Source organism: Ictidomys tridecemlineatus (assembly GCF_052094955.1).
Source record: "Ictidomys tridecemlineatus isolate mIctTri1 chromosome 12 unlocalized genomic scaffold, mIctTri1.hap1 SUPER_12_unloc_3, whole genome shotgun sequence".
Taxonomy (NCBI): Eukaryota; Metazoa; Chordata; class Mammalia; order Rodentia; family Sciuridae; genus Ictidomys; species Ictidomys tridecemlineatus.
The window spans coordinates 244,745-271,417 of NW_027520961.1; the positions used below are offsets into that span (position 1 = coordinate 244,745).

General features: G+C 39.1%; 1 protein-coding gene and 1 pseudogene across 2 annotated transcripts in view; one reads left to right on the plus strand and one right to left on the minus strand.

Moving 5' to 3' along the window:
- The window catches only part of LOC144372308 (mitochondrial enolase superfamily member 1-like), a 33,826-nt pseudogene extending 31,673 nt beyond the window's left edge, over positions 1–2,153 (plus strand). The window contains exon 16 of the transcript XR_013432327.1: positions 384–2,153. The product of XR_013432327.1 is annotated as a mitochondrial enolase superfamily member 1-like (transcript). The remainder of the gene's footprint in view (positions 1–383) is intronic.
- LOC144372311 (thymidylate synthase-like) overlaps positions 1,536–26,673 on the minus strand; it is a 32,163-nt gene continuing 7,025 nt past the window's right edge. The window contains exons 2-8 of the mRNA XM_078035694.1: positions 10,418–10,438; positions 8,786–8,859; positions 7,353–7,527; positions 4,644–4,745; positions 3,713–3,888; positions 3,263–3,334; positions 1,536–1,922 (exon numbers count right to left, since the gene is read on the minus strand). Of these exons, the coding sequence (XP_077891820.1) occupies positions 1,785–1,922; positions 3,263–3,334; positions 3,713–3,888; positions 4,644–4,745; positions 7,353–7,527; positions 8,786–8,859; positions 10,418–10,438 (758 nt within the window). The 3' untranslated portion in view covers positions 1,536–1,784. The remainder of the gene's footprint in view (positions 1,923–3,262; positions 3,335–3,712; positions 3,889–4,643; positions 4,746–7,352; positions 7,528–8,785; positions 8,860–10,417; positions 10,439–26,673) is intronic.

The following is a 26,673-nucleotide window of genomic DNA, read 5'->3' on the forward strand; positions in this document are numbered from 1 at the left end:
CTAAGACCGGAAGGTCAGCATGGAGGTTAAATAGCTTGACAAGGATTCTTTAAAAAAACAAAAATTGGTACCATCTACAAGTTAGTGACCTAAAAGTTTCTGACTACGATGGTATTACCTGGGCCATTTGTCCTGGTCAGGTTCAGATTGTGGCTTATTTTCACCAATAGGGGTTGTGCTATCAAAGGAAATTTGATTAGTTTCTGTAACTAATCCTACTGAGTACCCAATAAAGTATGCCCCCCAACCCCCAGTCTGAAAACTTTTTAAAATATTGAATTGCTTCTGACTTACTGGCACTATTAGGAACAGTAGGCATAAGTAACATATATATTTTTGTTCCTGGTGGTTATCCACACAAGTGACTCTGTCGTCTTTGCTAGGACACTGGCTACTCAACAGAAATGAAGGAGGACTCTGTAAGGAAACACCAATATCCAGATGGCGATGTCTGGAAGAAGCTCCTCGCTGCTCAAGAAAACTAAGTGTTCATTTAGCCCTAACACCATTTTTTCTTAAGTGAAAAGACTTAAAATTTCCTGGGTAGTTTTATAAAAATAGAGAAGAAAAAAAATCTTATCCTACTAATCAAGACAAGTTTCACTCAAGAATTAGCCCAGTCATCATTTCAATTTGATTATTTTAACAAGCCAATATATATTCTATTTAATCCTTAAGTAGATTTAGATTTACCTAACCCAAAGCCCAGGAAGATATTCTTACCAAAATTTCCATCAAGCGCCAGTCTGCAGACATTAAATCATACTTTGAAAATAAGCAACACATTGCATAATTTGTTGGAACAATCCCTTATTTGTTCTAACACTTGTCATAAACTAGCAGAATAAAAATAGTTCTCCAGGACTCCAGGGGATCTGTTATTGCATCAAAGGAAAAACTATTAGCCCTGATGTGATCTAGCCTTTTCCTGATCAGTAAACATATTAGATAATCCATACCACACTAACATAAATGGGAGCCAAATGGTATTTCATGAATTATTTTTGTAATCCTTAAAAAAAAAAAACCTCTGTCCTAAGTGGTGTTTATCTTTTTATTTATTTATTTTGGACAGCATGCCTTTATTTGTTATGTGATGTCAAACACTCTGCCACTGAGTTACAGCCCCAGCCCCCTAAGTGGTAATTATCTTTTAATGTAAAATGCGTCTAGGATGAGATGAATCATGAAAAAAAAGGGCAAAATATAGTTTAGTCAGAATTTCTAATATATATTCTCACCCTCTAAGCAGCATCTAAACCAGAATCCAGCACATGCTTGCTTGGCTTAGGTGGGTTTGTTTGGGTGAATCTCTTTTAGGCAGGCACTGAGCAGATAAATGACAATACAGAATGAAAAAAAAAAGTGGACAAATGCAAACAGTTCTTTATTATAAAAACATAAAACAAATAAGCATTCATAATGCACATATATTATGATGGATGGGTTACTTCAAAATTGAAGGGAATAAATAGCTTGTACAAACAATGAAATTCACAAGTCTTAATGAAGCCAAGAGACTGAAATGCTATGTATTTTTGCTAAAAGTATATAAACTCCCACTTTCTTTGCTCAGCATTTTGTGCTCCCTCAGTCAACAAAATGTGACTGCTAAAACATACAGCACAGTTATATCTGCCAATGGAAACATACTTGAAAGCTAATGAATAGTAACTGATTTTTTTGACCTAGTTTCTTTTTCTTTAGAAAAAAAACAATTTTCACCTGAGCATTCAGCCTACCCCTACAAGTGACAAAACCTTTCCAACTCCTTTGAAAGCACTCTAAACAGCCATTTCTATTTTAATAGTTGGATGTGGATTGTACCCCTCAATTTGAAAGTCTTCAACTTTGAAGTCATCGATTTTCTCAACCTTTCGAAGGATTTTGAGCTTTGGGAAAGGTCTTGGTTCTCGCTGAAGCTAAAAAAAAAAGTCAGATCATTATTTTGCCATATTTGTGCAACCTGCTTTTAATTCTGCTTCCCATGGAACAAGAACACAGTATTTGGGCTGGGATTGTGGCTCAGTGGTACAGCGCTTTTCTAGCATGTGCGAGGCCCTGGGTTTGATCCTCAGCACCACATAAAATAAATAAATAAAATAAAGATATTGTGTCCAACTACAACTTAAAAAATAAATAAATACTTTAAATACTGTGTTCTTTTTTTTATCAACAAAATATTATTTTACAAGTGTCTAGTACTGTGGGTGCCCTAACCCTGGTTATACACTACTACTTCAACATGCCCAATTGTTTCTGTTGCACAGATCAAGTGTAAAGGGTATCTTGTACCAATACAAAGCACCAGGTGCCTGGTAGCCCATCAGGTGTGAGTTATGGTAATTCATGGTAATTATTAACACTATGACACAGTCTTTTATTTTACTTTTCCATCTATACCTCATAGTAACATGCAGTATAGTTTCTTGAGTTTCACTGTCCCTAACCCAAATGTCCCTGGCAGAAAGGGGAACAAAAGATGGCATCTCTTGACAAGTTACAGAAAAAGGCAAGCACAGACTCCAGTATGAGTACTTGTGGCAGTGAGGATGTAGAGGTCATGACCTTTTGTATCTGTGTCCAACACAAGTGCAGACAGCAGAGAGAAGCAGCTGAATAAACCTGTGGTCACCCTCTATTTAGGCCAAGATCCGAAAAAGCAGTAACTTACAATCTAATCTAGAATAGGATAAGAGTAAAAGTTTTGGGTTCTAAAATTATTTTTTTCTTGGGGCTCATGAAGGCACAGTCACATTTTTATTCCATTTCAAGTCATCTGTTGGTCAGTAATAGGGATTTGAACAGACTAGGCTTTTGAGAGTTCAGATCTAAGCATTATATTTAGCATAAAATAAAGAGAAAACATGCACTTCAATTCCCCTTCAAGTAAAAATGAATTGGGGAGGTTGGGATTGTGGCTCAGTGTACAACACTTGCCTAGCATGTGTGAAGCACTGGGTTCGAGTCTCAGCATTGCATATAAATAAATAAAATAAAGGTCCATCGACAACTAAAAAAATGAGTTAAGAAGGCCCCAAATTCCCTGCCCAGAGTGTGGCTCTTCCTTTCTGTTACAGGTGCTTAGTGCCTCACAGCTCCTATCACATCAAGTATCACATCATCCCTGCCCACATAAACACTGGAGCATGTCCTCTTTACTTCAGCATGACATCACACAGAGGGCCTGTCATATAGGAATGCTCCACAAATCAACCTTTGAGTACCAAGTTTTGAAAAGTATACTAGATATAATTCTTACCTGAATTTTCAGTGGTTCAATGTGATTCAGGTAAATATGTGCATCTCCCAAAGTATGTACAAAGTCACCTGGCTAAATAAATCCCTCAGAACAATCAATGATTTTATTTCAATTCCTTTAAACACATCACTTAAAAACACATTATAGAATATGTAGCTATCCCAAGGCTTTTGAAAAAAATAAAGAATTTAACCAGTACAGCTTTTGAGAAAAGTTAATTTAGGAAAGTTACAATATAGACAACCTGCGTGAACTTAAGTTTACATAGACAACAAAGGCAGGAAAGCCCGATGAAGGCTCACGAGGCAAGCCAGTTTATATCTGTCTTACGTATATCAGATTTTAATACTAATCAGAGACTGAATTCTCCTGCTAGTTTTTCCAAATTAAAGAATCAAAGAGCTCAGTGCAATAGGCTGGCTATAAGAGCGCTTTCCTAGGGCAGCTCACCTGCAGGCCCGTGATGTGTGCAATCATGTAGGTAAGCAGGGAATAGCTGGCGATGTTGAAGGGCATGCCCAGGCCCATGTCACCTGATCTCTGGTACAGCTGGCAGGACAGCTCCCCATTCACCACGTAGAACTGGCAGAGGGCATGCCATGGAGGCAGTGCCATCAGAGGAAGATCTGAGGAACCAGCGCAGAGGAGAACAAGGAGGGGTATATGGTTTTAAAGAGCACAGCTAAAAGCATGGTAAACCATTGGAGATCATGAAAAAAGCCATCAGGCCCCAGGGAAGTCTGCAACCCAGACCTTTTCATCATACAAAAATCAGACCATTGTCCTACCCCTTGCAGCAGTGGCCTGAAGCTGAAGATTTGTGCAGATTTATCTATGCTGAAGCAATGTTCTCCTATTCGAGCTGAAATTAAGGATCTATGCTATTTTTATGGCACCAGACTGCAAATACAGGAGGAATGAATTACTTCATTTGCAGGGACCACAGGATATTGGTGCCTTCAGCAGACCCTACTGTCTTCATTATAGATCCAAAATCCCATTCTGGGTAGACTTTATTTTTAACAATTGTGTTGTAAAATTATTAGTGAAAGTGGAGTAGTGGTGACCGGAAATGTCATCTGCTCCAAATAAAACGTTAAGATTTTATGTGTATTTTCATAGGCAATTTAAAACTCTTTTTTTGAAAAAAGTACAAGTATAAATGCACAAATTAAGATGCTCTGCTTTCAACCTGATGATCCGAGAATGAAAATGAATTGTGATTTGCTGAGGTTAACAACAAACCCCATGGTTGGGACGAGCTCCCAGGGTACCACCTCTCCGGGTCCCACCTCCCCGTGGTGCCTCAGCAGTGTCACATGTCTTTGTTTTGTGCTGACCATACACTTAACAGAAAAGAGGATGACCAGGATGGTTTCACCTTTTGGGTTCCAGGCACACATGATGATCCTTCTGTCATCAGGGTTGGTTTTGATGGTGTCAAGCACTTTTTGCAGTTGGTCTACTCCTTGACCAGAATAATCTATAGAATTGTTAAAGACACATACACAAATTAATCAGAGCCTCTCATGGGATGGCCCTGCCATCATCTATTACACCCTTCACTCAATGTCCCTTCTTGACCCATGGTCACAGAACTCTGTGCAAATTTCTCATCTCTCTCTGGGTTGAGTTTGAGGTCTTAAGCTTCTAGTCCTCTGGAGTCATAGTAAAGTCTGTTTTCTATGCATGAATTCCTTAAATATTTGTCCTATCACAGTGTCACCTCCTCCTCCTCCTCCTCCCTTCCTCCACTGCTAAGTGCTATGGTTTAAACATGGTTTGAGTGTGTCACTCAAAGGTTCATGTGTTGGGCTGGGGATGTGGCTCGAGCAGTGGCGAGCTTGCTGGGCATTCGCGGAGCGCTGGGTTTGATCCTCAGTACCACATAAAAAATGAAGATGTGTCCACCGAAAACTAAAATGTCACAGGGCACAGTCCCCACGATTAAATCTTGGTGGCTTATTTTATAATAGGGAGAGAAACCAAAAGGGACACGTATGTGCTCTTCTCATCTCTTGCCATGTAATTCCCAGCTACCTCAGAACTCAGACTGTACGAAGGCCATCACCAGATGTGGGTCCTTGAGCCTCCAGGACCAGGAGCTAAATAAACCTTTATAATATTATCCATTTTTGGGTGTGTTGTTCATAGTTAAAACAAAAACAAACAAACAAAACCCTCACAGACATATACACTTATCTCAGTAATCTTAGATTTTTCCAATGTTTCCCATGGACTCAGCTTCTAACCCACCAACCCTTCTTGTCACACTTTAACTGACACAACCTGGTTTATCCTTGTCCCACAGAACATATTGAGTCTGAAGTAGAATATAGCATTGCATACACATTCCAACTAAAAAAGGGACTATGGATTCCTTTCCACGACCTTGACACTAACTTAGCCACATTTCTACCCCAAACTATACTCGAGACTGAGCAGCTAAACAGGTATTTCCTATAAATATAGGAAAACTCTATAATGATTACATCATCTTTCTTTTCTCCCAATCCTGTTTTCTGGAGTTTGATTCCCTGCTTTCTTTCTGAGATGGAACTGGAAGCTGAGAAGTGATTTGTTAATGGAGACAGAGAGCTTCGGACTGTCCTCTAGTTAAAATTCCAACAGATGAGAAATGTTCCAGACCAACAGTTCTGACATCTTGTGGGATAAAGGCCTCTAACTGATCAACTCTGGATTGTACTAATGTTAATTTAAGTAAGAGTATTAACAGCAGCTATCACTATGGGCGGGGACAGGGTGAAGGGTACAGAGGAATTCTCTCTACCTTTTTTTCCCCCAATTTTCTGTGAATCTAATTATTTCAAAATGAAAACTCAGAATCAAAGATGACAAACTCCTCTGCTGACATCTAGCAGCCTGTACTCATCCAACTAAGTCAATACTTTTATGACTTGGCCCCTTAAGCAACAAGAAACACCAGGCAGGATGTAAAACCCCTAGCCAGGGGAGAAGCCTGACATCTTCAGGAAGGAGCCCTAGGTCAGCAATCACATACCAAGAAGCCACTGATAATTCACCTGCAGAAAGTCTGGCCTTGCGCATGCTAGACAAGCCCTTGTTGTAACCATTTTTAAGTATGCAATTCATCAGCATTAAGTAATTCCTATTGTTGTACAACCACACAGTATCCACTTCTAGAACATTTTCATCTTTCCAAACTAAAATTGCGTACCCAAACACTAACTTCCCATTTTCCCCACAACCCAAGCCACCATTCTACCTTCTCCCTCTTCAAATTCACCCATTCCTAGTCCTCCAGCATTTTTTTTTAATTCTTGAAACTGCCAACATCAAAAAAGGCCTTATGACTGCACATAAATGCAGACTTAGTCTTTCACTGAGGAATTAACACCAGGCCCAAATCCCTCCAGCCAGGAAATTGTTACTCCTGCATGTGTGCACACACACACACAAATACACCCTCAGGTGGTGTTTGCTTTGGCCACCCCTATCCTAAGAACAGGTGAGCTAGAAAGAAAGAGCCAAAGGCAGGAGTGGGAGGGGGGTTGGGCTCTGTGACTCAAGCAAATGGTGCCACTAACAGGACAGGAAATCCTGGAGTGAAATGTTTCATCCTTCCTCTATTCCAGCAGAGTGTGGGGGAGGGGGACCCCAATGCTATGCTGGATCACACCAACACCACCTACTGCACGCTAGAGGTTTAGTCTCTAGCTGAAGAAATAAGCTCCCACAGATGAACTTTCTTCCTACCCTATTCCCCAACATGGACAACAATCCTGCAGCTATCTGCCAACAAACGACACAGGATGGCACAGATAAGGAAAATTCCAAGAATTCATAAGAACCCCATAAATGCAAATCACCAAGAGTGTGATCTGACCTTCATGGGGCACTGTCTCTCAAAATGTCAAAGTTCTATATCAGCTCCTGGGACAGAACCCAGGACCTCACACATGCTAAGCAAGCACTCTACCACAGAGCTACACCCCGGCCCCGACGCTGATGCTGATTCATTATGCCCTAGACTTTATCCAAAACAATGGAGCAAACTCACGCTAGGAAGAACATTTGAGAAATCTGAGGAATTGCTCTGTCTCCTCACCTAAATCCATATCTTTGTATTCTGCCCCAAAATGTCTCCACTGGAAGCCATAGACTGGGCCCAGGTCCCCTTCTTGTCTGGTGGATAATCCTAGGCCATCCAAAAAGCCTCGAGATCCATTGGCATCCCAGATTTTCACTCCCTTGGAAGACAGTTCTTTCGCATTTGTGGATCCCTAAAGAGATGAGAGTATAACAGGCACACAAGTGAATTCTGAGCCATCTGGGTTGAGGCCCCCAAAGTCACCCACTGCTCAGCCTCTAGCCCATGCTGACATGCTGGAGGGCGGGCACTTGATCCTGTCCATGTGAAGCCTGAACTATCTGTAAGCAGACTGGACCCAGTCCTAACTTTTGGAGGGTGGTGATAGGGTGGTCTGACCCCTTCTTTGGATCCATCTCTCCAATCTTTTCCTATAGGGCTGGGGGTGTTGTTCAGTAGTAGACTGCCCCTGAGTTCAATTCTCGGTACTGTTTAAAAAAAAAAAAAAAAAGACCTGAGATTTCTGAAGTTGCATTTTAGAAGTTCACTGACATTTAAAAACCAACACAGAACCCACCCCAAGAACACAGAACTGAGAAAGACTGAACTGAAGCCAAATGTCAACCCTTTCTAGGTCTGCCTGGATGGCCCAAGATCATATAAGCCACATCAAGAGCTTTATAGATGGGATCCAAATGTCTAGCTTGTCCTAGAACCAAGCCCATCTCTTCAGAGGGTTCTGGTCAGTACTAGACAGAATATCACTGGTTCTGGACCAGGACACTATACAAGGAGGAGCCTGGTGTCACTGCCACCCATCTCATGGCTCTCGAGCTCTTTTCCAAACTACCTACTACCTTTTGCTCTCTTCAGCATTCAAAACATGTTGAGTGACTAGCACATGGCAGTCTATGCTCCAGGTCCTGGGGGAACAACAGCAAAAAAGTGACTAATTCTTTGCTCTTGTGGAGCTTATTTATTTGTCTGTTATCCCCCTACCCACAATGGGGGCAGGGTGGAGAGGAAAGACTGTGGCATTACACATCAGATGTTCCCTCTCGAGAAAAATACAGGAGTCAGGGGAGAATTATAGTCTTTGACTGGGAGGCTGAGACTCACTGAGCAAAGACTTAAGGAGGTGAAGGAGTCACACTCCACGGGGGTGGAGGAGAAGGTTGTAGAGAGTGGGAAGCAAGTCCCAGAGGCCTCTGTGGGAATGTCCTAGTGTGCTCAAAGATAAGCAAGAGGGTTAGGATGGATGGTACAGAGATGCAGATTTCCCAGAGCTGGAAGGCGCTCTGATAAGGACTCTGCTTTTTACTGAGTAAAATGAGAACTACTAGGGATAATGTCTAAGGGCTGTGGGCCGAAGAGTTACATGATCGGACTCTTAAAAACCCTCTCTATGTTGAAAACAGACCGTCAACTTTCAACAGAAGCAGCTTCTTTACCTTGATAAACCACGGCAACTCCTCCAAAACACCCTTCCAGAACACACGTTTGGTTGTCAGCAGAGGAAATTCATCTGAAAAACAGTTGGCCATACAGTTTGAACATGGGAACAGAGAACACATCTTCCAACCTTTCCTGTGGAGGAAAACTGTCCTGGGACGTAAATTCCTAGAGTGACCTTAGGAACATCCAGAAAACTGCAACTCCTGGGATCAGGGAGGAGCTCCAGGCTGCAAGGCAAGTCAGTGACACAAGTCACACAGGCACAGCCCCTCCTGAGCCCTGGCGACTACCCGACACAGCAGTTCCACACAAAGACATGGAGGATGCCCCTGTAGAAAAGGGAAAGAGCTATCACCCACTACCCAGTCCTTGTGAATCCTGTCACACAGGTGTGAAGGCAACACTCAAAATGTTTCCCAGGAAACAAGCAATTCCACCACTGTCAAGAATAAACTTAACTCAGTGCAGGGGAACAGATGTCACACGGGTGAAAACTTCAGAATAGTTTTTCAATATTTGTAAAGCAAATAAACATCAATTATTTTAGTGTACCAAAGCCAGCAACTGTTCTCAGAATGGGTGTCACGAGCAGCTTCCCGCAGCAATAATAACCTAGAACTCCAGTGAGACTCAGGTGGACGAGGAATAGAGAGATGCTTGGCCTCATCTGCTTTTCTCCACCAAAGTTGACCCCATTTAAAGCTGTCCTGGAGGAGCAGGCCAGTCCTGGACAGAGGTGGCTGCCAGGCATCCCCAGAAGGCCAGCTGCCCTAAATCAAAAAGTGAGGCTAGGCCAGGTGTGCTGGTGCAGGCCTGGAATCCCAGCTACTCAGGAGGCTGAGGCAGGAGGATCACAAGTTTGAGGCCAGCCTGGGCAATTTAGAAAGCCCCTTACTGAAATGTTATTAAAAATCGCATTTTAGGGCTGGGGTTGGGGCTCAGTGGTAGACTGCTTGCTTAGCACACATGAGGCACTGGGTTCATTCCCAGAACCTGATAAAAAATACTAAATACTAAATATTGTCCTTCTACAACTAAGAAAAAGTTTTTAAAAAATAGCATTTTTAAAAAGGGGGTGTGGATGTAACTTAGTGTAACATGTGTAGGGCTCTGGGTTCCACCCCCAGTATAAAAAATAATAATAATAACTGAGGTTGGGGTTTATCTAGGGCTTTGGGGTCCAACTCCTGGGTATGCACCTTGGTTGTGCATCACTGGAAGAGTGACTTAACTTCTCTATGCTTCAACTCACCACCTATAAATTAGGGATAGAGATAGCTCCTACATCAAGGATTGTGGGTGGGATTTAATAAGGAATGGTTAACACACTTGGGTTAGCATTAGCCACCAGCAGGACGACTCTCACGCTGTCACATGCAGGGCTAGGCTCAGGGATGAAAGTGGCTCATGAGTCCCCAGGGAGCTGACGGCCGAGTGCTCTTAACCCAGCCTCTGGCTCCTCTCTGCTTCCCTCCTCCTCAGTTCCCAGAGAAACCCACACCCTTCACATGAGTTATATCCCTGGTTCCAGGTTGGGAGTGTTTGAAGCTCCCACGTAAGACGGCTTTCCATCGGCTTGACCTGGGGAACCACCCAAGTGCAGCCACCTCATGCCACGGCCCCCTTACCTCTGAATGCTGATGATGACCCTTAGGAGCCAGAGGATGCTCGGTATCAAGACAATATCCAGGATCTGCTGACTGTTGTATTTTCTTGCTGGTAAGAGACACAACCCTTTAATAATGCGCTTCCTCAGTCTCTGCCCTGGGGGGACTGGGACTGTGGGTCCCTGGGCAGTGATGCAACTTCCTGTCAAGATGGGAAAGGGGGCTGGGAGTGGGGCTTAGTGGTGAGCGCTTGCCTAGCATGTGGGTGGCCCTAGGTTCTAGGCCCAGCACTGAAAAGAGAAGAGAGCAATGGTCTGAGCACCAACGAAGAAGTGCTGCCTTGAATCCGGAACCATCCCTACAAGTTTGCATCCAAAGTAATTACTGATAGGTAAAATGTTACTATTATCACTTTGTTAACTGTTTACTAAATGCCCATTAAAAATGAATAGATAAAGAAAATGTGGTATATATACACATGGAATACTAGACGGCCTTAAATAGAAGGAAATTTTGTCATTTGTGATAACATGGATGGAACTGGAGGACATTATGACAAGTGAAATAAACCAGCCACAGAAAAACAAATACTGTCTGATCTCATATGTGGAATCCATAAAAGTTAATCTCATAAGAGAGTAAAATGATGGAAAACAGGAGCTGGAGATGGGGGAAAGCATTAGTGGGGAAATGTAAAATGTTAATCCAAATGGACAAAATTTCAGTTAGGCCAAAGGAATAAATTCTATTGAACTGAAAGATGACCACAGTTTGTAATAATGTATATATAATTCAAAATGGCTAAAAGAATAGATTTTTAACATTCTCAACACACACACAAAATAATTTGGTGAGGTAATAAGTTTCAATTAGCTTGATAGACTCTTTGTATCACATATACAAAATATCACATTGTACATCCTAAATATGCACAATTATTATTTGTTAATTAAAATAAATTACCTCTTCAATGACATGTCTTTATGTTTGCCAATCTTTTTTTCTGCTCCATTTTGTTAATGCTTTCTTCTGCCTGACCTAGTTTTTGGTTGAACCCCTCGGTTGGATTTTTTAGTCCAATTGTTGGTCCCACTGCTCACTGATATTTTCTGTCTCTTTGCTGAAGTTCTCACTTTTCTTATGGGTCACACCTCTTACCTCAGGGAATACCTTTATGCCTATCTTTTTGAATCCTGGGGCAGATAAGTTATCTTTTCCTTTTCATTAGGCTTGGTTTTTGGAGATTTATTATGCTTGCTTATTTTGAATGTATTTTTCTGTTTTGTTTTTTTTAATTTCCCTTGACTTTCTCTGTTTTTCCATGCATTGGATGAAAGAACCCCCTATTCCAGTTTTATTGATTTCCTGTATGAAATATTCCTCCTCAATTAGTCTGGCCACAGATGCTAGGAGCCACTGAATGCCATGCTTGTCTATTTGACCATCTTTGTTTATACTGCCCCCTGCAAAAGTAGACAGTATCAAGTAATGCTATCACCAAGAAAGAAGAAAGATAGAAGTCAGTCCCTTTGAGGTATACTTAGGGAGAGGTTGGTTTATTAGGGGTGTGTTCTAGCTTCTTTCCTTACAAAGAAACTGAAAGCCATAGTTATTACCCACATAGTCTCCTTTACAGGAAGGTAAAGGTCTGAAGAAGTTGCCTGCATTCTTGATCCAATCTGCACACTTTGAATCTCAGGACAGAGGTACTGAATGTTTGCAAGTTTAAAAGTTACCTTTCTATTCTTTGTGTTCTTAGAGGTTTACAAAAGTAAATCTCCATCCACTCCCACAACCTGGAGATTCAGGAGCCAGTTCCACGTGTGAAAACCTGCAAAACCTGTGACGCTGGCTATGTGCAGAAACAACTTCAAAGGAGAGACTGGACATCTGGAGTTATTAATTTCTGGAGCAAGCCAGGAACAAAGTTGAGGGGTGTATCCAGTTTTCTGCTGGGCAAGGGTCTAGCAGTTTTCTGCTAGAGAGACTGTGCTCTGGAGTTGTGGCTAAAGCAAGCCAGGGAGAAAAGCACAGGAGTGCCCACTTCCACTTCCAAGCATATTGCTTCCTTCCAGTGAAGTCCTTTCCTAGGACTTCATGCCTAGGAAAGCTGTGGAAGAGGGTGCAGGGAATGTTGTCTCTTCTGACTTGGATGGCAGAGGCTTGGAACCTCTTTCCATGGACAGATTGCAATGCTGGGACTATGGCTGTAGCAATGTGGGAAGGAGCCACAGAAGTGCCCGCTCTCCTGTTCAAGCCAGGAGAAGTCTTGGACCTTCTTTGCTGAGGGAGCCTTCTGGTCTGTAGTTCCATCTGGAACAAACCAGAGAAGGAGGTACAGGAGTGCCTGTTTTGCCCTTCAAGCACAGAGAGGGTGCTAGCCTCCCTCTAATGAGGAATTGCAGAAATTTATCTCTGAAAAAAGATGGCGGAGAGGTCTAAAGAGTCCCATTCCTCCCATTCTTGCTGACAAAGACTTCCAACCCCTTCTCTCAGAGAAAATATAGAGCTGGAATTGTGGCCCAAGCAAGCCAGAGAAAAAAGAAAGCAGGTGGAATGCTTCCCATGAGCTTCAGGGAGTTCATTCGTTATTTTCTAAATAGGCTCCCAGATACTCACTTGTTGGAGGTCAGAAGTCAAGGAGCTACTGGGAAAGCTAGTGGCCAAACTGCTTCCAGAGTGTTGGAAGGTAGGCTGGCCCCAGGCCTGCAGCTGCTGCAGTTGGGATTTCCTTTCTGATAATAAACTGCTGTGCTCAGGGTGGGATTAGTGCATGAGTTTATCTCACTTCCCCTGTTTTTTGTTTGTTTGTTTGTTTGTTTGTTTTTTTTGTGTGTGTGTGTATGTGTGTACTGGGGATTTAGTCCAGGAGCACTCATCCCCACCCTACCCCTTTTTAAAAAATTTTATTTAGAGACAAGGTCTTGCTAAATTGCTTAGTGCCTTTGCAGAGGCTGGCTTTGAACTGGCTCCTGCCTAGCCTCCAGACCCGTTGAGATTACATTCTCCACCATGCCTGGATCCCTATCTGTTTTGGTATGGGTGTTTTCTCAGTTGCTGGATGAGTTGGTGTCTTTTTACTGAATTAAAGTTCTCTCTTGGAGAGAACTGATCCACGTGTTTACTCCAGGTGTCTGAGGGAGGAGGATGCTTGGGGGCCTCCTATCTCACCGTGTGGCTCATGTCACCCAAAAAAAATCAGCTTAAAAGCTCCTGCTAATTAATTGATATTCCTTCAGGGAGCTGAGAGGTGGCTAAGATTTATATCCTTTTCCATTTCTCAGTGTCTGTGTGATACCAATTGGCACCTCAGGATTTTTGTCTGTAAGTGAAACTAATAAGGGTGCCTAGCTCAGGGTGTAAAATACAGATAATGGATATGAAGTACTTAGCCCAGCATTCACATAGATGCCCAGTATTTATTTACAGATTGTCTTATCTGTTCAGGCTGCCCTAACAAACTGCAATAGACGGGGTGGTTCAAATCATCAAATCCTGTTATTCATGGTTCTGAAGGCTAAAAAGCCAGAGATCAGGGTACAGGCAGATTCAGTGCCACGTCTGGTTCATAGTAAGCCATCTTCTGTGTCCTCACATGGGGGAAGGGATGAGGAAGCTCTCTGGGTTCTCTTTTAAAGATTTTAATCCCCTACTACCTAATTACCTCTCAAAGACTCCTCTTCCTAAGACTAGCATCTCAAGGGCTAGGATTTCAACACATGCATTGGGGGAGATGCAAACATTTCAGTCCTTTGCAGGAATCATTATAATTACCCTTGCATAAATAACTGTCAGTGCTCCTGGGGTGCATGCATGTTTTTGATTTCTCTAGTACTTTGACAAGTTGAAATTAGACCAATGCTTTGTAGGTATCAATATTGTTTACTAGGTGCCTGTGATGTCAAATGTTGATAGATGTGTCTGAGAATGACAGTTGGTTTCGATTTCAGGACACCTTAGTATTTTGTCCAAGGATGCAAACTTTGGAATACATAAGACACATTCTTGGAGATCATTGACATTATCACTTCAGCAGAGTCTCCTGCTTTCTCCCTTTGTCTCGTTCCTTCCAATTGCTCCTTTATGGTCACCTTCCTCATGGAACTTTCTCTTTTTGCCAAGCCCGGATAGATAGCTTTCAGGAAATGTTACCTGTGACATTTGACTTATTTTTTCTCTAAGGCTTTACCTGTACTAATTATCTCTTTCCAAATAGATTTTAAGCTGTCTTAGGGCAAGGGATCACACCCAAACCATTCTTTATCTAGGACAGCAGTTAGCATACTGCTGGGTTTATAAGAGGCTCTGACAAAAGACTGGGTGGGTTGGTTCCCTAATGAAATCACATTGCAATTCTACATTTGTAGTTCAATTTACTTGTTTACTTGTAGTTCAGTACCCAAGTCAGTAGTTTTCTTTTTCAACTATACCACTGGCCTTTAAAACCTGACAATTATGTTTCAGAATGTCAGTTGCAGTGTGGAGTTTCTGAAACATTCCTTTAGTGGGATGAAAGAGTAAACAAAGCCAATGACTTCCTTTAATTGGAAATCTTTTGAAATTACAGTACATGAATCACCAGGTTGCCCTTAAGAAATACTGGATTTTTTTGCGGTTTAAATGCTCTAAAACCAATACTTCATTAGCCTGACTGTCACTTCCATGTGTCTGTTTACACTGAAGAGTACAATGATAACACCAGTGACCTGAAATAATTGCCATGTAAGTTTGCTTCTGATGAAAGTTCAATTTTTGCTGGGAGCCGCCTGGAGCTCAACCCACTTCACTGACAGCAGCCTACAAGTTTATTTTTCTGGCCTAGTAAAGAGGAATCGGGAGCAGTTCAGGCAGACAACACTGTGAATTCCCTCCCTTCCTTCTGACTGCTTCCCTCAGGCATGAAGCAACGGTTCTGATTTAAGGAAAAAATAAATCATGGTTTTACTTTCCTGGTAAGGCATAAGATGCTGATGAGAAACTGCTGATGGGCTGCGCTGGTCGCTGGTCATAGCTGGTCATGGCAGGTCAGGGAGCAGAACTGGGGAGACAGCCCTTCTGTGGAGAGATGCAGCAAGAGGGCAACACAGGACTTCACAAGCAGAAGAGAGCCACTGAACTAGAAATCTCTCAATAAAAAATTCAAACTCCCAAGTAATGACTATTGAACGCAAGAAACACATGGGGAACAGGGAAACGAAAAAGCATTGCAAAAATATACATATGACATGTTTTCTCTTGAGGGAGGCTTCTTCTTTCTGTTCTGAAATTCTTTGCAACTGAGTCTTTCTCATGTGTGGCTTATTTGTTTGCACCTTCAGCAGGCCAGCCCTGGGCAAAATTCCTAGAGTAGAAATCACAGCCTCCAGTGTCCTTCCCAGCTCCCTTATGTGGGTTCATGTTAGGCTTCCTCAGTGACCTCCTGCTGCTAGCTGGACACCCAAGTGCTGCTGTGTCAGTATGCTTCCAGATGTGCTAGTGCCTTTGCCCTTGGCTACCTCCTGACCCTTTCCAACCACGTCTACCCCATTCACTTTTGTTCCTTTTGAACCTATCTAAATTAGTTTAGAATTCTCCCAATTGCTACTATCAGAAAAATACATGAACTAGCTAACTCAAAAGGAGAATTCGTCATAAGGATGCAAGGCTGTTTCATGCACTTCAAGGGCTTAATGCTGCTTAGCTTCAAACACAGGCTGGAATTGCATATGATCACATCTCTTGCAGCTTTCTTTGCTGCTTTTCAGGATATTTGGTTCCTCCTCCTCCTCTTCCTCCTCTTCCTCCTTCTCCTCCTCCTCCTTCTCTTCCTCCTTCTCCTCCTCTTCTTCTTCTTTCTCTGTTTCTATGAAATATCTTCCTCTGTGGGGGTCCATGTGGCAAAGAAACAAACAGAAAGAAAAAACAAAAGCAACTAAGCATGACTGAAAGCAAAGTCCACCCAGACAGAAATCTGGGTGATATTTGTTGACTTGAAACTTCAACTTCATGAGAAAAATTGTGGCTTGGACAAGCCACCTCTGCTTCAAAAACTGTTGAAGCTGCTACCTTGTGAAAAGGTGGAAGGACCAATTGGTTACTTCAGAGTGAAAAAAAAAATACAGCAAGGTTTCTACTTTTCAACCCTGTGCTATTCTCCCCATTCATGAACTGGCTGAGTGGACTGGGGCTTCCTTCCTGTCAATATATTATGTCTCAGAAAGTACTCAATGGTTTTGTCATTTTTTAGTGCAGAGTAATACTCCATTATGTATAGATGCCACATTTTTTTTTATCCACTCGTCTATTGAAGGGCATCTGGGTTGGTTCCACAGTCTAGCTATTGTAAATTGTGCTGCTATGAATATCGTTGTAGCAGTATCCCTATAATACGCTATTTTAAGGTCTTTAGGGAATAGTCCAAGAAGGGGAATAGCTGGGTCAAATGGTGGTTCCATTCCCAGCTTTCCCAGGAATCTCCATACTGCTTTCCAAATTGGCCACACCAATTTGCAGCCCCACCAGCAATGTACAAGTGTACCCTTTTCCCCACATCCTCGCCAGCACTTGTTGTTATTTGACTTCATAATGGCTGCCAATCTTACTGGAGTGAGATGGTATCTTAGGGTGGTTTTGATTTGCATTTCTCTGACTGCTAGAGATGGTGAGCATTTTTTCATGTATTTGTTGATTATGTGTCCTCCTCTGAGAAGTGTCTGTTCAGGTCCTTGGCCCATTTGTTGATTGGGTTATTTGTTATCTTATTGTTTAATTTTTTGAGTTCTTTGTATATTCTGGATATTAGGGCTCTATCTGAAGTGTGAGGAGTAAAAAATTGTTTCCAGGATGTAGGCTCCCTATTTTCCTCTCTCATTGTTTCTCTTGCTGAGAAAAAACTTTTTAGTTTAAGTAAGTCCCATTTGTTGATTCTTGTATTTAACTCTTGTGCTATGGGTGTCCTATTAAGGAATTTGGAGCCCGACCCCACAATATGTAGATCGGAGCCAACTTTTTCTTCTATCACACACAGAATCTCTGATTTGATATCAAGCTCCTTGATCCATTTTGAGTTAACGTGAATGGCGAGAGAAGGGGATTCAGTTTCATTTTGTTGCATATGGATTTCCAGTTTTCCCAGCACCATTTGTTGAAGATGCTATCCTTCCTCCATTGCATGCTTTTAGCCCCTTTATCAAATATAAGATAGTTGATCATGGAATTTGCAGGGAAATGGATGGCATTAGAGCAGATTATGCTAAGTGAAGCTAGCCAATCCCTAAAAAACAAATGTCAAATGTCATCTTTGATATAAGGAGAGCAACTAAGAACAGAATAGGGAGGAAAAGCATGAGAAGAAGATCACCATTAAACAGGGACAAGAGGGGGGAGGGAAAGAGAGAGAGAAGGGAAATTGCATGGTAAAGGAAAGAGACCCTCATTGTTATACAAAATTACATATAAGAGGAAGTGAGGAGAAAGGGGAAAAAACAAGAGATAGAAATGAATTACAGTAGATGGGGTAGAGAGAGAAGATGGGAGTGGAAGGGAAGGGAGGAGAAGGGGGATAGTAGAAGATAGGAAAGGCAGCAGAATACAATATACACTAATATGGCAATATGTAAAAAGTGGATGTATAACCGATGTGAATCTGCAATATGTATACGGGGTAAAAATGGGAGTTCATAATCCATTTGAATCAAATGTATGAAATATGATATGTCAAGAGCTTTGTAATGTTTTGAACAACTAATTAAAAAAAGAAAATCTTACAATACAAAAAAATAAATAAAGATAATCATAGGGTTAAAAAAAAAAGGTACTCAATGGAGATCAGAGCTGGTGGAAGAGGAAACCCAGGTCATGGAAATCATAACAGGTACTAGAGAGTTAGTCTGATGACCTGGTTTTAACTTGTTCTGCACGTAAAATGGTTGATTTTAAGGAATTAATAGCCGCAAGCACATCGTAGTCCTCTCCTTGGTCAAATCTGATTACTGGTGCCTCCAGTTATATAACCCCATAAGTGTTTCTTTTCTCCATGAACTGTGTTGCTATCTATTCATAATCTCTAATTTCAAATGTGAGGTCTAAGTGAATGTTTTATTTATACTTATAAAAATATATATTTTAACTTGGCAGGGCACAGTGCACCTACAATATGTATATGTCTACTTCCCTAGGTATTAACCAAGTTTGTTATTCAAATCCATATGTTTTTCCTCTGTTGTGTGTGCTTAATTTATCAGTTTCTGACACTCTCACTATGAAATTAGCCAATTGGTTTGTCAAAACTGCTGGACTGTTCCTTCCTACTTTTTTTCTCCCACCCTCAGCCTCTCTCTTTCTCATCAATTTGTAGAGTTACATGCAAATTCTTTTATTATCATATGTGCCTGGTGAATATTTCCTTTTATTCCTGTATGATGTGTCTTTTTATCTCCATTGGTACTTTTTGCTGAAATTCTGTGTTAGCTGAGAATAACATGGCTTCATCTGGTCATTATATATTGTTGTTACTCTTAAGTATTTCTCTTGTAAATCTTTTTAGTTACTTTTGGTATTTTCATATAACTTTTTTAAATATATGTATCTTCTAAACAGTATATGCAGAATAATATCTCACTTATTTATCTATTCATAATTTCTGCTTTCAAATGTGAGCCTAATCTGATCTTATTTTTTGTCTTTGTAGCTATAGATTGACCTACTTCAAAAACTTATCTACTGTCATCTGTTTCCCATCACTTTACAGACAATAATTAATTTAATTTAGCAAATTGAGCTTGTATGTTCATCTTTTTATTAATATTTTTGTTTTTAGAAAGCATCTATAAGATAGTACTGCCTTTCTAAGGTTTCCTTTATTTTGACTTTGTCTTAAGCAGAGTTTATATGGGTTACAAACATCTATATTTACTTAAAGAATGAAGCTATTACTGTTTTCTTCTAGCATCAGTTGTTGCATATGAAAAAAAATTCTGTTCTCAGTCTAATTATGGTCTCTGCAAACACTTTGTCCTTTCTATCTTAGAACTATTTTTTTTTATTTAGTTAGTGATTTATTTATTTTTTTGTTTCAATCCAAAAGCCATTATGCTATGTTTAGGTATAGCATCCACCTAATGCTTAAAAAACAACTGGCCATACCCATTTGGAAGATTTTAAATTCCAACTCTTCAGATATTATTTTCTCTGCTGTGGCCTTTGTTATCTTCATGGGGAACTCACTTTTTGTCTTTGAAAAAACTGTTTCCCTTAATTGCTTTTTAGTGCAATGTTAATGATAGTATCTTTAGGCACTGCCTTCTGAATTAGTTCTTCAGTATGAGGTTTTGATATATTAATTTTCTCACCAGCTCAGTTAAACTAGACTTAATCCAAAATTAGTTCCTTTTTATTCAGTGAGCATATTTTTCTCTTTCAAAAATATTTAATTGCATATTTTCATACTCAATTGTTCATATTTTATTTCTGCTTTTTTATAGTATTTCCATTTTTTAAGGGAAGTCATTTCTTGTTTTATGGCATCAAGCTTAATAAAAATACTTTTACATAATCTGTGTCAGGCTTTTCCAGGAAATTAATTTCCCCTGGAATGAATGGTAAGGCAAGGATCATACCTTAAATTTCTACATTTTTTATTACGTAGCACATGTTGGGCACTTAGTAGAGATTCAGAAAAAAATATATAGTAATTTAATATGTCATTGCTCAATTTTTGTCCAGTTACAGATGTTAAATGTTCATTCAGAGTTTAGAGATTATGATGTTCAGTACTACTCTTGTGCAATGATGGGAGTACTGACACTCGGAAAAACTGGTATCACTTCTCCAAGTTAAACAAGGACTCCATGACCAAGTTATCACTGGCTCTCAGATTACACAGCATCTGCCTTGTTGCCTTTATTCTATTCTGCTTCAAAATACCCATTTTTTTTACAACCATTCATTTTATCCCTAAACTTAAGTATCTCTCGTTCATTTTTAGAATTTTTCTTTTACTTATGCTCAAATTAATCAAATTCATCATCTAGAATAAATTTATAACCTGAATTAAATCTAGATAATGTGTTTATTACCTTAAAATAAATATCTTGTTAAAATTCAGCAAGGATAATTTTAGTTATGTTTTAATTAATCCACTCAATTATTTTAATAAATGTTTAATAGTGATTAAAGAAAGAAAATAGATCTATCATAGATTTTCAAGCTGTATCCTAGTCAACCTTAAAGATGTTATTTAAACACCAAGGTTTTAAAATATTTATGCATTAAATATGCTCACTGTCTTCTGTAACAGAAAGGATGTGGATTTTACATTTGATTTCTAAGCAAATTAATGATGCAGCCAGAAAGCATAGCAGGATATAGTAGGCTATAAAAAAACCAATTTAAGTAATTTGTGCAAATACTTAAAAGTTTTATGAATTAAATTTCAAATTCCCCATGACAAGGCAACTTCCTCACAGAGCACAGCTCCAGTAATTTTGATGTACAGATAGGCAATTAAAAAAATCAAATTAAGAAATTAAGTCTCATGGGTCTAAATCAGCTGATTTTGTAATTTACTTTTTTTTTATTTAAAACCAGTTTCCTGAATTAAATATGCCAGCAGTTATAAAGCTTTTTTGCTCCCTGTCCTCCACAGCACATCTGTAATGATCCATGTTCTTCTCCTTTTAAGGAAATACAGTTGACTAGGCTAGTTGAGAATAAAAGTACTGCAGACAAACAGACCCAGGTTTTAATGCTAGAATAGCTTGTAAAAGCTATGCCAAAGTATGTAAGTGACACCACCCTTTAAGCCTTGGATTTCATATCTGTCAATCAGGCTAAGAATATATACTTGATAGTGTTATTATGAAGAGAAAAGGATATGATGTGTTGTAAAGCATTTATTTAGTACTCACCAAATGTTACTTAGCTCTTTCCAGAATTATTTCTTCTTTTAAACACACACACACGCACATGAACACACACATACCTTTTATATTTCTAAAATATTTTTACTGTTAGTAATGATTATTTACAATCTTTCATCTTATTGGCTCCTTATAAACTTATCCATAGAAGAATAATACAGTGTTTTGACCTGGCAGCTTATATACGATAGAGTTTATAGTCTTGAGTGTTTCAGTTAGATACACAGGATGAGATATAGGATATCATGAGTAATTAACTTCTCTAAGCCCCAATTTGTTCATTCTTACATGGAAAAGGATAATGGAACCATATAAGTTGCTAAGTGAATGAAATGATATAAGCAGTCATTTCAGTGTATGCAACATAGTCAATATTCAGTTAATATGACCTTCTATAATTGTGACCATTATTATAAAACGTACTTTGGAAAAATGTATAAAGATGCATTTGAGAAAAGTGTACGCTTTCCTTGGTGTTAGAGTTAATACTTTGGCAAACGTCTTTAATGCTGTGACATTCAACTGTGAAAACCAATTATTACACAATTAGAAACCTCCTCAATTAGGGAAAGACTGGGTCATGTTTTTAAAACACTCACCAATATTTTCTGCCAATCCCATCTGTGACACAAATTAGAGAGACCCCAGTTAGCAGTTGTTGAAGTTGTTTTTTTAACACTGGTATCCGTCTCCTAGGAGACAACCATCAGAGACTTGTGTTAACATCTTTCAAGTTGCATCTGGATATGACAAATATGTGATCCATTTATTGGTACATTTCATTTCTAGTCACTATGGCATTTACATTCCATTCTATCTTTAAGCCTGTTTGTAATATATAAATGCTTCTTGAGGTCTATGTCCATTTTTTAATGATATAAACACAAGGACAGAGTATGTTGGAAGGAAGTGAATAAAAAGAGGCTATTATGTCTTTGGCAATTTATATTCAGTAAATTATTTTTTGATTTAAAAAATTGATCTAAAATTTAAATTTTAGGTATAAATAAAAGTGGCTGTGGATTTAGAAAAATAAATATGTAACTACTGTGATGTAAATTTTAGGTCAAAGGAAAATGAGAAGACATAAAAGTTTTGTTATCTGTCTTTAAGGGACTGCTTTGTTTTTTTGTTATAGCTACAGCATTCATTTTGAGTGAAATAAAACTGAGATTTAAAAAGACCAAATGCTCTAAATTATCTTGTTATCTCTTAAAATATATTTATTAGTGTATTATAGTTGCAAATAATAATGGGATTCATTTGGATGTATTCATAAATGCATCTGATATAACTTTCAATTTCAATCCCTAGTGCTTGCCCTCTTCCTCTCCTCCTCCCTCCCCTGATCCCCTTGCTTGAATCCCCTTGTATTTATTTGCCATTTTATAGTTATACATAAAAGTGGGGTTCAAGGAAGATAGTATGGTGCTATGTGTTTGAAAGAAACAATACATAACCTTGGTATACAATGGAGTTTTCTCAAAAATCACTTTATTTCTCTGAATGTTTGCTTTTTAGCCTCACCCAAAGAAACAGATATTCAGGTGTCAGCTAACTTGCAAATGTCAGAGTGGAAACACAAACTTGGGTCACTTGATTGTATTTACTATTTAAAGACCTTCACAGCTACCTAAGTAAAATGGAAAACAACATATAAACTTGGCTTAGATTAGTTAAAAGTGCTCTCTGTCTTACAATCCTCAGAGCAATAACAGAATTGCTTATGTATAGTGCTAAAAGCAGGAGACAATTTTGCATGACATTAAAATGGTCTTTACAGGGCTGAAGCTTGGTGGTGGAGCACTTGGTTAGCATCTGAGTTCAGCCCCAGTACTATAAAACAGATCTTTACAAGCCTAAAATCCAATATGATGCCCTTGGCTTTAGAATTCTTCATCATGAATTCATGCTCATTACTATAATGTAATCAATATTAAAATTCTTATCATGAATAATCAATGAACTAAAGAAAAAGCTAATGGATGATATTCATAATATTTCAAACTTTTAAAAGAATAAAAAAGCTGGGTACAGTGGTGCAGGCCCATAATCCCAGTGGCTTGGGAGACTGAGGCAGGAGGATTGTAAATTCTAAGCCAACCTCAGCAACAGGGAGGTGCTAAGCAACTCAGTGAGATCCTGTCTCTAAATAGGGCTGAGGATGTGGCCCAGTGTCTGAGTGCACCTGAGTTCAATCCCTGGTAGTCCTCTACCAAAAAAAAAAAAAAAAAAAAGAATAAAAAATTAACATAAAAACAAAGCTCAATGTTCAGCAAACATTTTGCTGAATAGTATCCTGAATTTCTAAATACAATATTACTAGATTGGTCCCTTTAAACACTTTAAAACACTTGATAAACATTGAAATAGAGCTGTGCTCAGCATGGCTGTTTGGTGAATATTAAATAATAATAAAAACAATCATAGCACCACTGTGAAGTCAAAGGAATATTTCTTTTTACTAGATATTTCCCTATGTTTACAAAGTTAATAGAATTTAAATAGTATATACACTTAATATGAACCATTTAAAAATTAAGTAATGTGATTGATGTTTTGTCATCTTAATCAAAGTTAGTGCTAAATTTTCATTGGGAAATTCTACAAGCTGTTACTACAACTAATCCTTTCACTACCTAGCCAAATAATTAATACCTTTACAAGCACATCATAAAATATATATTAGTAAGTAACTCATTATATACTTAATTTAAATACTAATTACTCACAGACTTAATAAGTTCTTCATTATAATAAGAAAACTAATGTTTACTTTATTAGATATAACTTCAAAACAAAACACATTCTATGAATCTATGAACCAATTTGATGTTTAATAAAAATTCTTAGGGGGAAAATGTTGCCATTGACCAGTGTTACATGATTTAAATTAATATTGTTGTAATGGGGTGTTAAATTAGAAATGTTGCCTCATGCATCAATACATGAATTCTAGAATGGAGGGAGATTATTGCTGAATTTATAAAGAAACTATGAAAAGCCTCTCATCTGCCCAAAGTGGATAATAAGGACATAAAATGATGCAAGTTGAGAGAAGAGAATGAGGGTGATTTGGGTATCGACCTACTACTGTCAGGAGTGAAGTCCTTGAGGGAGGGTGTGGCACTCCCAAAGACAAGAAGGACCTTCAACTGGGCTGCTTGGAGGAGATTTTGAGCCCTGAACTCAGCAACGAGGGAGCACACTGAGCTCCAGCTGACTCCTAAATGGAATTGAAAGGCAGAGAGATAAGCAAGATGGTGCAGAGGAAAGAGTGAGGAGAGTTGCCTGACACTAAAATCAGCTTGTTTCCCCAGTATGTGTGGAAGCAAAATCCCTAGGAGCAGCTGCAGGCAAGCCACCAGAGAAAGCCAACTGAGGAGAAAGTTAGAACCTTATCAAATAAGGCCTCCTAGTGGTTTGCAGTTCTTGAAAGAAAATGAACTGCACATGGGTCATTAGATTCCTGCAATGGGATAGGATCCATTTACACTGATCAAGTAAAACTCATAGAGACTCCCACCAGAAAGCCAGGCAGCTCCAAGTACCAGTCTGGCCCACAGTTCAGGAAGCCAGCCAGATTATAGCCTCCCTACTTCTCCCCCACCCCTCCACCACCTCCCAACCAGAAGTCTGGCCACAGAACAGCAGAACTCCCTGCAGGATGGCTGAGGAGCTGTGAAACAAGGACTATCCTGCCCCATGCCTCCACCTAACCAACCCCAGGTTCTATCCTGCAGCAGGAAACACTATTGCAAGTGGAAACTGCAGCAATTCTGAATAAAATATAAGTTTTTTTGAAATTTATATGGAATTAGGCATTCTGATCATGGAATTGAGTTTGTGTTTTACCACTTAGTGTGAGCTTTTTAGTAATTAACAGAGAGCAGAAATGTCACAGAATAGCCTGTGCTCTAATGCAGGGGCAGGGAATGGTTTCCTATCTCGATAAATGTTAAGTCAAAGTTAAGAGGAAAAAATAAATAAATAAGTAGATGGTATCTAATTAAATACAGTGAGTATTTAATACTATTCAACATTTTAGGGGCAATTGTTATGTGTATATTTTTAAATAATAGATGCTGGTGATTTCAAGCTCCCTGAAACTCACTATTTCCTTTAAATTAAGGACAGTGAGGAAATAGAACCAACATTTTCAACCGAACTTTAAAACTCTGTACCCTTCCAAAGTTCTTGTGTGTATCTCTAGATGGAGATAAAACTAATCTGATGACAAAGAGTTGCTTGAGTAGATCCCTTTACATTTGTAAATGGTAAATCAAGCAAAACCTAAAGGAGTCAATACTATTCCTTCTCCAGTCAGTGACTTAAAACACTTCTCCTATTACAAAACTATAAGGTTTCACTTCATTTAAAGGGAGAAGGAAAGTATTCAAATTTTACATCAACTGAATTGCCTCCAGTGGTCTAGGACTGAACGCAATTCACTCAAAGCACATTGTGTGTAAGCAGAATTGCTCCAGTGCCTGCCCTGCAAACCACTTAAATTTGAAGCACTTGCTCTTTAAGTGAAAGCTGAAAGCGGACTTGAAAATAATCTTACTAATGAAGGAAATCTAGGCTCCATTCATAAGAAACAATGAAAAACTAGTTTCAGAATGTCATCCTTTTCTGCTAAAATATACAAGTCCTTTGCCCATAAGACAAGTGGTAGATTAAATTCAGACAAGAGCTAAGATCATTGGTAGGTTAGCAATAAATATATTTCACCAAGTTGGAGATTTATATTAATGAAATTTATGGTGAGGTTCTGTGGATAACTAAGACAGTTCATAGCATGGTTTATTTTTGTTTTTTTCTAAGTGTTTATTATTTGACCAATATGATGTTATATCAACTCATATAACATACTTCTCTCAGTTTCTCAAATATAAAGTAAATCATGTAAAATGAGTGTATCTCTAGGGTACACACACACACACACACACACACACACATATATACATATATACACACACACATATACAAAGATATGTGTGTATTTATATAATGTATTATTGTTATATTCGATTCTCTACCTTCATGTGTATGCACCCATCAAATGCTAACTACTTTACTTGATGACACTGATATAGTTGTTTATGTGCAATGTACTAAATGATGGCAATATAATTGGTAAAATTGGCTTTCACTTACCCGCAATACAGCTACAAAATGAAATGACACAAACATTAGTCTCAGGAATTCTGCCATGAAATTTGATTATTTGATTCCATGTTAGTGACAGATACTGTATACTCTAATGACACATTAGAAGTAAATAGCAACATTTAGAGACTGCTCTCTATTCTTCAATTTTTTTAATGTTCTATTTTTTACAAGAACTCCTGGGGGGGAGTAAAAGTACAGAAATCA